The following is a 12,359-nucleotide window of genomic DNA, read 5'->3' on the forward strand; positions in this document are numbered from 1 at the left end:
GAAAGATAATTTTTCTTGGTTATTAGCAGAAACCTGTTGCCTTTATGGGTTTCACAGGTTTCTGTTTCCCAGTTAATATCCGGGTAGTTAAAGTCCCCCATAACCAGGACCTCATTATGGGTTGCAGCTTCATCTATCTGCTTTAGAAGTAGACTTTCCATGGTTTCTGTTATATTTGGGGGTTTATAATACAGAAGTGTTTAAAGTAGATACAGTAATGTCAAGGAGAAATGCTGAAAATAATAAGTGAGATTACGTTTTGACCTGTGGGAGCCCCTGGGGATGCACACTGAACATACTGGATGATCATTCAGATATAATGGCGGAATATGAATTGTTTGATGGAAATAACTGAATCAATATCAGAGCTGAGGTTGATGCAACTATTTGCATTGTTCAGTTTCGGGTATAGGATCTGTTCCCACAACGTCCTTTTCAGGTGGAATCCACTTGGAGAACCGCCTGAAGAAGCGCTAACAAAAAATGCCAAAAAGAATGCACATATGCACAACAATGTTAAAACGAATTTCTGTGCATATGTTCAGTCCTTTAATAATTTCTTTTAACCATTTAAGGTTTCCACCGCCATGAATTGGTGAAAAGTAGTGACCTGACCATTTTTCTGGCAGCTTCCGCTAACTATTAATACATAGAAGTTCTTTTTAAAAAATGCCGGTGGTGAATCTGCAAAAAGTGACGTCAGAAGATGTATAAAAAAGATAAATCAGGAAAAAAATTGGTGACATTTTTGCAGGGAACACTAAGTGGGTACAGGTGTCAAAAAGATGCTATATGCACATACCCTTACTCATTAGTTTGTACATAGCCCGGGTGCATCAACTGTGTCACTTACTACTGCATCATACAGTAATTCACAGCTTTTATGAAGTGAGTGTTAGAAGTCATATTTTTTTGCTTGTTTAATATTAATATGCTTCATGTATACAAATCATTCCACAAGTGCAGAGCAAGTGTGAGCAGCACCCATCTACTTATCAGTGGACGTTATAATATTACAATCTTCATGGAAAGTTTACTAATAGTGATGAGCGAATATACTCGTTAGTCGAGATTTTCCGAGCACTCTTGGGTGTCCTCCGAGTATTTTTTAGTGCTCGGAGATTTAGTTTTCCTCACCTCAGCTGAATGATTTACATCTGTTAGACAGCACAAGTACATGTGGGGGTTGCCTGGTTGCTAGGGAATCCCCACATGTAATCAAGCTGGCTAAGAGATGTAAATCATTCAGCTGAGTTGAGGAAAACTAAATCTCCGAGCACTAAAAAATACTCGGAGGACACCCGAGCGTGCTCGGGAAATCACGAGTAACGAGTATATTCACTCATCACTATTTACTAATGTTGCTCCTTTTACTAATATCAAATTAAGAGATTACTGAAAGTAGATTTCTTACTAGATTTCTTAATTGCATTTAGATAAATTATTAAAGATGACTTGGAACAGATGAGGCTGATGTTATTACCTTTAAAATGAAATTAAAAATGGCTGCATAATATTTTTAGTTTTTTAAAGTTTTTCTAATACTAAAATTAGCATATCTCTAGCTCCAGATGGACTCATCTTAAAACGGGGAATACACAGCCATTCTGACACAGATTTTCAAAGCAACTACATCAGTCTCATCAAGCCCATGGAGGTTTATATAATAATGTATAACATGGATATTGTGGAACCTGATGAAATATCTACTTTTAGGTATGGATCACAAGGCACATTTATTTCCAAAAGGAAAGAAAAATAAATACTAACTAATATATAGCCCAGAAACATCCCATTCTGCCAATTTATTTATTCTCAGTCACTTGAAATGAATTGATTGGTAGGAATCAAGGGTCGACACAGACAGAGGGAGCCCCTATGTAAGGTCAATACAGTGGCATGTAAAAGTTCGGGCACCCCTGGTCAAAATTACCATTATTGTGAACAGTTAAGGCTACGTTCACATTTGCGTTGTTGGGTGCAGCATCGGCAACGCGACGCATCCAACAACGCAAATACACAACGCTGCGTTTTGCGACGCATGCGTTGTCATAAGACCCTTATGACAAAGATTTTCGGCGCAGGGAAAACGCTACAAGTAGCGTCCTCTGCGCCCTGTCTTGTGCATTTATATGATGCATGTGTTGTAAAACGCAGCACAACGCATACCAGCACATCTGTTAAAGATAGGGGCGCATGACGCATGCGTCGATATGCGCCGATGACGCTGCGCCCAAAGGCGCAAATGTGAACGTAGCTTTTTTATCAAGTTGAAGATGAAATGATCTCTAAAAGGGCTAAAGTTAAAGATGACACATTTACTTTGTATTTTAGGCAAAAAATAGTCATTAATCTTTAAAAATTGCAAAAAGGAAAATGGGCCAATGCGAAATGGTGGGCACCCTGCATGGGTACCTAGCACATCCCCTTTGCAAGTATCACAGCTTGTAAATGCTTTTTGTAGCCAGCCAAGACAATTTCAGTTCTTGTTTGAGGGATTTTCATCCATTCTTCCTTGAAAAATTCTTCCCGTTCTGTGACATTCTTGAGACATCTTGCACGCACTGCTATTTTGAGGTCTAGCCACAGATTTTCAATGATGTTCAGATCAGGGGACTGTAAGGGTCATTGTAAGACCTTCAGCTTGTGCCTTTTGATGTAATCTATTGTGAATTTTGATGAGTGTTAAGGATCATTATTCAATGGTAGAAGCCATCCTATTTTAAACTTCAGCTTTTTTACAGATGTGTTATGTTTGAATCCAGAATTTGTTGAAATTTGATTGAATCCATTCTTTCCTCTACCTGTGAGATGTTTCCCAAGCCATTGGCTGCTACACAACACCAAAGCATAACTGATTCACCCCCATGCTTAATGGTTGATGACATGTTCTTTTCCTGAAATGATGTGCCTTTTTTCTCCACAAATACCCTTGATTATTGTGGCCAAAGAATTATGTTTTAGCCTCATCGGTCCTCACAACTTGTTTCCAAAATGCATCAGGCTTGTTTAAATGTTCTTTTACATACTTCCCATGCTGAATTTTATGGTGAGGATGCAGGAGAGATTTTCTTCTAATGACTATGACTCTTCCATGAAGGCCATATTTGTGCAGGTGTCTCTGAACAGTAAAACAATGTACTACAACTCCAGTGTCTGCTAAATTTTTCAAAGGTCTTTTGCAGTCAAGTCATGGTTTTGATTTGCTAATCCTATGAGCAGCTTTCACTAACATTTTGCTTGGTCTTTGTAGTCCGCATTTGTTCACGCGCATGTCTCCCTCCACCTTGAATATGCGCTATTGAATAAATGATTGTACTAGGAACGATCAGTGCTGCCTTTTCTATTTGTGGCCATTACTGTTACCTTTTTTCACGTCAAGCACCTGAGTTTTCCTTTCATAAAGTAAGTCAATGAAATAATCAAAGTTAGGCAAAGGTGATTGAAGATGCTCAATACTTATCATACAGCATAAGCCATAATGATAAATTTGTGATACATCTGCTCCACTGTGATCATACATTTATTTCTTTTTTTTAGGGAGGGGTGAGAGGTTTAAACAGGGAACATATCACAAAGGCATCCCAGAGGATGGTATTGTGCGTATCTGTAGCATACTATATGTTCTATGCAGGACAGCCAGGAATTAAAGAGCTTGTCCATTACTTTATCATTGATGACCTCTTCTTAAGATAGGTCATCAATGTCTGATCGGTCAGGGTCTGACACACTGCACCCCCACTGTTCTCGGTGGCAGTGGCTGCCAGCCAGTAGTGCTCAAATGTGGAGCTCCTCTGTCTTCTGAGAGTGGCTGTGGGAGGATACTGCACATCCATCACCTAGACTTGAATAGCAGGTGGATGTGCAGTACCCTGCCACGGCCACTATCAGAAGAACGAGCAACTCCGCAATTGAGCACTTCCGGCTGGCGGCCGCCACCCCAGAAAACAGCTGATTGGCGAGGGTGCTGAGTGTCAGACCCTGACCAATCAGATATTGATGACCTATCCTAAAGAGAGGTCAATCATAAAGTAGTGGACAATCTCTTTAAATTATGTATTTTATTTGTCAACTGAAAACATGAAAAATGCATGCACTCTTCGTAAGGAAGAAACAGTTACCACACATTAGTTCAAGAGACCTGACTCGTCTCAAAAATTAGAATCATAAATCTACTCAGTTAGCCAATAAAAAATATCTCTTAAAGATATACACTGCAGGGGTCATTTAACAACTTTTTATTGTTGCTCCAAAACATTAAACATTAAAAAAAAAGCATCTTTGGAAAAAGGCTTGATTAAATCCTATCATTTTCTGCATACAGCTCCCATGCAGACCTGGCAATGAAGAAAAAGAAAAATGTGTAAAAGTGCACATATCCCTTAAGTGTAGATAATTGTTTAAATTTTAGTATCTAACACACAATACACACAAATACACACGCACAGACACACATACAAATACACACAAACATACAAAAACACACGCAAACATAGAAACAAAAAACACACACAAGCACATTCACACACACAAATACACAAACACATATATGTACACTGCACAAGTACAAACTGTTTCATTGTCCTTTTTTCCCATTGTCTGTTTTTCTTGGAATAACAACAATATTCCTTTTATCCTGTTTATATAAAAATAAATTCATCTTGATCTTTCCTAGATGTCTCTGTAGCGTGTGTGTATGTGTATTTATCTGTGTATCTTACAATTGGCAGCTGCATCGGAGTGCGTCAATTTACCAAGACGTAACTGACTAGTCCAGTGCCATTTCCAAACATTACTGGCAGCTTGTCCTGATCAGGGAATTCAGGGACACAAACAGATTTTGTGTCTATGAATCTCTTCAGGAAGCAAAGAGTCATCTTTTCATCATCTGGTTAGGATTTGCGCTGGTGAGCTCTTTCATAACTACCAGGCATGTTTACCATGCTGCTCTCCTATAGAGCACACTGTCACCGTGACACAATGTCATTCTATAGGGTCATCAAATTCTTGCAGTTACATTTTTCTAGAGAAATTATAAATTCTGCCTGCACAAACAGCATGGCATAACTTTTCTGACTAAATGAAGAGGTTTCCAAAAGATTTAAGGGGTAGCAATGATTCTTTGGTAAAGGCCCTTGTGCCCCCTCAGTGGCGCCTTAGGGGTCTGATGCCGCCTCTTTGTTACTTTTTTCTTGATGGGCAGTCTGCTTCAGCCTTCCGTTCACTGTGCATCTGTGCCTGCAGGGCTAAAATCTGGAACCCATAATGTCCAGCAACGTTTATACTACCTTTCCATGATGGATTGGTTTTGACTGAAGGAAAGGAGAGAGGGAGGGTGGGTAAAGGAGCTATTTAAAATCAAGGAAGAAGTTAGAAGTCAAGGATCCCTCCTCCCAAGTTATTCAGTTAGGGCGATCCAATCAGAAGAAGCACCAGGCCAAATTCTTGAGAAATCCCTCCTTAGCGTCCAAAAATGAGGAGTGAAAGAAAAGAGGGAAGGATTGGAGAATTATTCAGGAAGCCTGCTAAGTTCAGGAGCACACACTCTGTGTGAGGCAGCTGGGAGGTACAACTGACTACCAATCTTGCTGGCACTGCCACCTACCCTTCCACATTTTTGTTCCGTATTGAATACATACTGTTGCTTCTACCGCTTTAAAAGGTCCTGGCAACAATAAGACAGCATCCCCTTGTTGGCTCCTGGGGGAGGAACACAAATAGGGCTGAGGCAGAAGGGACCAGTGCATACAAGATGAAAGAAGAAGGAACATGCCCTGACTCCCCTGAAGGCAGCCTGGTAACCAGTGAAGAAGAGGCTGAGCGCCAACAGCAGAAGGCCATACGTAAGCGCACCGTTCTGGTAGGCAAAGGTGGTGAAGGGAGGGTACCTCTTTCACCTCCATGCAAGCGTAACAAAAGGAGCCCCCAATTAGATACGTTTGAGGATGTACACACACAGAGAATCATTGCCAACGTGAGAGAGCGGCAGCGTACACAATCCCTAAATGATGCTTTTGCAGAGCTCAGAAAAATCATTCCTACGTTGCCATCTGATAAGCTAAGCAAAATACAGACCCTGAAGCTGGCTTCACGCTATATTGATTTCCTGTACCAGGTGTTGCAGAGCGATGAGCTGGACCACAAGATTGCCAGTTGTAACTACCTTGCCCATGAAAGACTCAGCTACGCCTTCTCTGTGTGGAGAATGGAAGGTGCTTGGTCCATGTCTGCATCCCACTGAACCCACCAATGATGCCTCTCTTGTCTGCTGTGTAAGAAGGTACGTGACTACCAGAAAGCATGTCACATATTTATATGAAGTCATTGGCATTAGATATATATTACCAGGAAGAGGAATAATTCTGGTCATCTGGATGTTTAAGATGATTACTTTGGATCTTCTAGGAATTGTCTTAGCAGATAGCATATCATGAATTGAAAGAACAACAGACGTACATATGGCTTTCTCGTGACTCCAAATACTCCAGATGCCATACAATCTAAACTAATTCTTTAAATATTGCTGTTAAAAAGCATATATAATATCCCACTGTTAGTATCCGCACTCTCCAGCTGTGTCAAGCCCACCTAAGGATAGTGATATACAACCTTCCTAGCAGCTCTCTCAGTCTTGCAGGAGCACATGTCACTATTACCTTTGCCATATGAACTTGCAGCTAAACAGAAGGGACGACATGCACTCCTGTTGTAAATTAGACAATATCACGGTTAGGCTGACCTAGGCCACATTATCACTTTTCATGGCTAATCATGTCTCCTGTGCGGAAAGTAGGAACACGCACTTCCTTCATTACATTATCCAGGCTGATTGAATTGTACAACCAGTAACGCTTTCACCACACTTAGCTCTAGGCAAGGTGCACAGCACACTGTCCACAGCCCACTAACCAGACGTGACTCGTTGGAATGGTTGACTAAGCAATATAGTAATGTTTATTATGTTCATTACTATTCCAACCATGTGAAATAATATATGTTCCATGTGCAAGCGATTTCTCAAGTGTGAAGTCCAATGAGATGTAAAAATGACCTTTAGGTACAACAAATTCTTACTACACATCCTCCCTACATTAAAGCCATACATTGCACAGTGATACATCCAAACCACATCTCTCAATAATGAACGTTCAATAAAATTTACTTCTTGACATCCATATAATCCAGATAATCCACTTATCAGATATGTAAAAAATGATATCCAATCTGAAGCGACACATCTTAAATAAGAAGCCCCCTTTTCGATATTTTGGACCAGTGTACCATTTATTTTACTTATTAAATAATTTTATTGTCCTAACTGTAAATGTTACAAAGTCCATCAAGAAGTGTGCATTTTGTGTTCAGACTCACCTAACTATTCCAGAAGTCTTTACAGCAACTTAACGAAACCTCCAGAGATCTCAGAGCTCATGTCAAGTGGAGCACCGATCTGTGCGGCTCACATCTGTAGAACATGGATTATTTATTTTGTGTTGACAAGACCGATATCAAAGCACAAAGACTTCATCTGTAGAGAAAACTCTTCGGCTTGCATGTTTTGTAGGACAGAGCTTGTTTCCTTGTTTTATGCATTTGGGATTGTGTAAAATATACATGAGTTTTTGTCGCTGAACACATGGGGGGCTGCACAGCACCACGATGTCGGATATAGCTGTACTACATAATCTGACTGGGCTTACATCATGGCTTCATATGCTAAAGTCATCACTTCAGTATCCTATCATATGCACTCAGTAAGTAATAAAGCGTTTATATTCCCTGAAGTCGTATCATAAACCGTTAGGAATCGGAGGCGGTGGAATTCAAGTCAAAGTGTTCCAAGGCAAAATAGACATGGCTTGTCATTACCCACGACCGTGCCACATGCTGCAACCAGGGCAGGTGTCATACAGACCCTTCTGGAGACATTTACCATATGTTATGTTAGCAGCTCAGTGTACATGCAGCAGATCTATAAACAATAACAAATCAACTGGCAGCGAAATATAAAAAAAGGGAAAGGGTTGATATAATATTTAGACATATTAGATATAGATGTAAAAATTGAAAATAAACAAACACAATATAATTCTATCTTAGTACACCCCCAACACTAAAACGAATTACTTAATGGAATACCACTGCTACTAATAATGATGAGCATAATAATATATGCATCTTTAATATTGCTTCCCCCACTATTCATTTTCTTAATGATTATAATAATAATACTAAGTGATAACATACTTTCAATACTACTACAAAAACTACTGGTAACATACTATCACAACCAAACCATTACTAACACTATGTTTACTAAGAAGAACCGTTATATTATTATCATTATTATTATTAATAATAATTGTTATCATTAGTTAATTAATATGGCAAAATAATAATAATAATAATAATAATAATAATAATATCTTTCATAGTATTACTGACACCCAAATTCTATTACTTTCACAAATACTAAATGTATCATAAATTGTACTAAATGCTATCATAAATACTTGTAATACTACTTCTATTGCATCAATTCTTTTCTAGAACTTTGACTATAATAATTAATATGTGTTATTTATACTTCCTGCCAAAGTATAGTTCTAATTTTGTAACAATTGACACTACTGTTAATAGTAGCTGGACCTTTCAATATTGCAACAAATCCAATTTTGCCATATCTACTAGCGTTACAATAAAAAAAACAACTAAAATAACAATAATAACAACTCCAGTTATATGTCTTCCGTTAATGCTACCATTATTATCACTCCAGATGTTAATAATATCTGCACTATGCTAATACTATTATGACCATTATTACTACTTATTCTCCCAAAAAGTATTATAAATTAGGATTCTTAGGTATAATACATTTAATGCAACTATCACTGTGTTGCATAAAAAGTACTACTGTCATTACTTATAGTACAATAATATTATTATTATTATTAATAATAATAATAATAATAATAATAATAATAATAATATCACAATTATTTCTAGCACCGCCACTAGCTATAAATGATACTAATATTGTTTCCTTTATGCTATTATTATAACTTTTTATACCTATATTAGTAAAAGGGTTAATTAGCTTGAATTCGACATAAATATATGCATTCAATTATTCTTTTTCCTATAATAAGTAAACCCAGCACCTCTTCTACGCTCACATTTGTCTAATCCTGTTTCCACTAGCATAAGTTGTGATGAAGGGGGTCTATTATTCTGAGTTCACCATGGGGAAGGGGTTTTATTAGACACATTCATCTGCAGAGACAAATGTCAGAGTCATGTTTGTTTAATTAACACTTGACCTGTCTGCTCCTGTTGGGACCTTTAGCAAATCACGGAGCAAATGAGCTACAGGCTGTTATTTATTTTTTTATTTTATTTTTTTTTAGCTCCAGGAAGCGCAGGGAATAACGCTCTGTGTATAAGATGTCAGGGACTGTCAATCTTCTGCCGGACGGAAGAGCGAGAGGCTGTGAAATGCGTTGGGAAGCTCCTCTATTTTTTTTTTTACTGAATGCAACTTTTTAGACTTTATGTTTTTAATTTTTTTTTTTTCATTTAGTAAATATAGTAAAAAAAATGAATAATGAAACTCAATATTGTCCAAATCGCCAATGTTGCATTAGACAAATTGACATTAGAAGTGTCCATGTGGAACAAATATACTATGAGTCTAGTGCGAGGCTCGCCATCACCTGGGGAAAAGTTACTTGTTAGCGCACTTCTTACCACCCGGCATCTGGCCACATGCCTTGCCAGCCATTGCACCCCCCCGGATAAAGTTAACACAATCATACATGGGTATAGTAAATGATATACAAAGGCTTTATCCTTATCTAAGACCCATAAATGTCTTTATTAAGAAATTTCACTCTATAGCGCCTATTAAAAATGATCCTTTTAACCTATATAATTGCTTTACAGCAAATTCTTAGTATCGGCGGCCATTTTTTAAAATGCAATGGGTTAAAAATCCAAATTTCAGCCACAAAGTGATCAATTGTAGACATACAACTGCTAAACAGTGGCCGGTCATACTGCCTTATCAGCTGTCAAGGCAAGTCAGCCTTCAGATCTATAGGGATCCTGCCCAGTGCTCTGCTCAGGCGTCTGCGCTTGTACTCACAAAATCTGGCAATAGACAGTGAAAACCTGGCCATGACATACGGCCTGTTATGAGGATTAGTGTTCCTCCTTTTCGCTGATTTACACAGAGGAGTTCACTCTATTTATGGGGCTTTTTTGTCTTTCCTGTATAGATCGGTTTTCATCTTCCTGCACTGATCATGTGAAATACTGGATGGGAACATTAGTAGATTTGTGGAGTTTTGCAATGGAAAACTTTAGGGTCACAGCCAATGTAAGAAGATATAACTGGAGAGACAGACTTTGATTTGAAGCTAAGGTTTCTTGATTGCAGTCTTATAAAAATCTTAAGGGATGTCTGCGTGTCTCAAGGATGACAATAATACATAGACGGTCATCAGCCTTGCTCTTGACCTCACAATGTTGTGCTTTATATTCTCCTCGTTGTCTCTCCTTCCTCTCTTCTATCCCCGTTATTGTTCTTTGGTTCAATTTTTCAACTTTTATTTTTATTTCTAATGCAAAGTTTTAGTAGGGTCCATTAGTTAGGTCCTTTTTCGATGGCGTCACTTGCTGTCTGCTCGGTACAGATAAAACAAAGGTGTCTCATGGAGGTAAAGGATCGCACGGTGAATCCCAGTATAACATGCTTCACATCTGTCAATTAACCACATGTTCGCTGAACAGCTTCTTTATCAATACTATGACTGAGGCAAACGACACATGCCATTGCCTTTTACCCACACCCATTACTAACTATTTACTGGAAATATACTACAAAAAAATCTACTGGAAACGATAGCTAGCACCTGGCAGAGTTTATACACATGGATGGATGCAGCCACGTATATTGTAGGCTGGTGAATGCTGTTCACTGCATATAGTCTATCACATAAAATATGATTATTGCTATAGATTTTCTAAGAAAAAAATGTCTTATTACTGTGTGATTATTTTCAGTCCAGATACTTCCTTCCTTATGCTCCTTCTATTAGTATGCAGGTGCTTCGTCTTGTAATCCAAATATGAAATATGTCAGTTCTAAAGGGTAGATCCCGTGTAAAAAATGTGAGTGTCGAGAAGAGTAATGTCTATATCTAATTAGAGAGATATTATAAATAAATCATAGATAAACATAACATAGAAGATAGATAGATAGATAGATAGATAATAGATGATAGATAGATAGATAATAGATAGATAATAAATAGATCGATAGCTAGGTCATAGATAGATAATAGATATATAGATAGATGATATATATATATAAATATATATATATAAGATAGATTAGATAGATAGATAGATAGATAGATAGATAGATAGATAGATAATGATAGATAGATAGATAGATAGATAGATAGATAGATAGATAGATAGATAGATAGATAGATAGATAGATAATGATAGATAGATAGATAGATAGACAGACAGATGATGGATAGATAATAGATCAATAGATGATAGATAGATAATAGATAGATAGCTATATCTATAGATAGATAATAGATAGATAATAGATAGATAATAAATAGATAGATAGCTAGGTCATAGACAGATAGAAAATAGATATATAGATAGATATGAGATAGATAGATAATATATATATGAGATAGATTAGATAGATAGAAATAGATACGGTAGATAATAAATAGATAGACTGATATCCCCAAAAACCCGATGCAGCACTCTAATGTTGAAAATATTTAACAGCCCATAATGGCAATGTTTTAGTCCAACTGAGGACCTTTCACAAGCCTTAAGAAAGGTCCTCAGTTGGACTGAAACGTAGCTATTGCCATTATGTGCCATTAAATAGTTTTCTACCTTTCCACATTGGAGTGCTGCCTCGATTTTTTGGGATATATTGGAGGATTGGTTGTTAGTGATGAGCGAGTGTGCTCGTTACGCGAGATTTCCGAGCATGCTCTTGTGTCCTACGAGTATTTCGGCGTGCTCGTAGATTATGTTTGTGTCCCCGCAGCTGCATGATTTGCTGCTGCTAGACAACCTGAACACATGGGGGATTCTCTAACAGACAGGCAATCCCTGCATGAGTTCAGGTTCTCTCACAGCTGCAAATCATGCAGCTGCGGTGACTCAAACATAATCTACGAGCACGCTCAAAATACTCAGAGAACACCAGAGCATGCTCGGAAATCTCGCATAACGAGCACACTCGCTCATCACTACTGGTTGTGCCTCTGAGGACTTGCACCCTATTTTTTCTATTGCACCTACTTTTCTAGACA

General features: G+C 37.9%; 1 protein-coding gene across 1 annotated transcript in view; it reads left to right on the plus strand.

Moving 5' to 3' along the window:
* The first annotated feature begins 5,494 nt into the window (after positions 1-5,494).
* The window catches only part of LOC138670910 (twist-related protein 2-like), an 87,618-nt gene continuing 80,753 nt past the window's right edge, over positions 5,495-12,359 (plus strand). Inside the window, exon 1 of the mRNA XM_069758688.1 lies at positions 5,495-6,280. Coding sequence (XP_069614789.1) covers positions 5,753-6,241 — 489 coding nt within the window. The 5' untranslated portion in view covers positions 5,495-5,752 and the 3' untranslated portion in view covers positions 6,242-6,280. The remainder of the gene's footprint in view (positions 6,281-12,359) is intronic.

Source organism: Ranitomeya imitator, chromosome 3 (genome assembly GCF_032444005.1).
Source record: "Ranitomeya imitator isolate aRanImi1 chromosome 3, aRanImi1.pri, whole genome shotgun sequence".
In the NCBI taxonomy this organism is placed as follows: domain Eukaryota; kingdom Metazoa; phylum Chordata; class Amphibia; order Anura; family Dendrobatidae; genus Ranitomeya; species Ranitomeya imitator.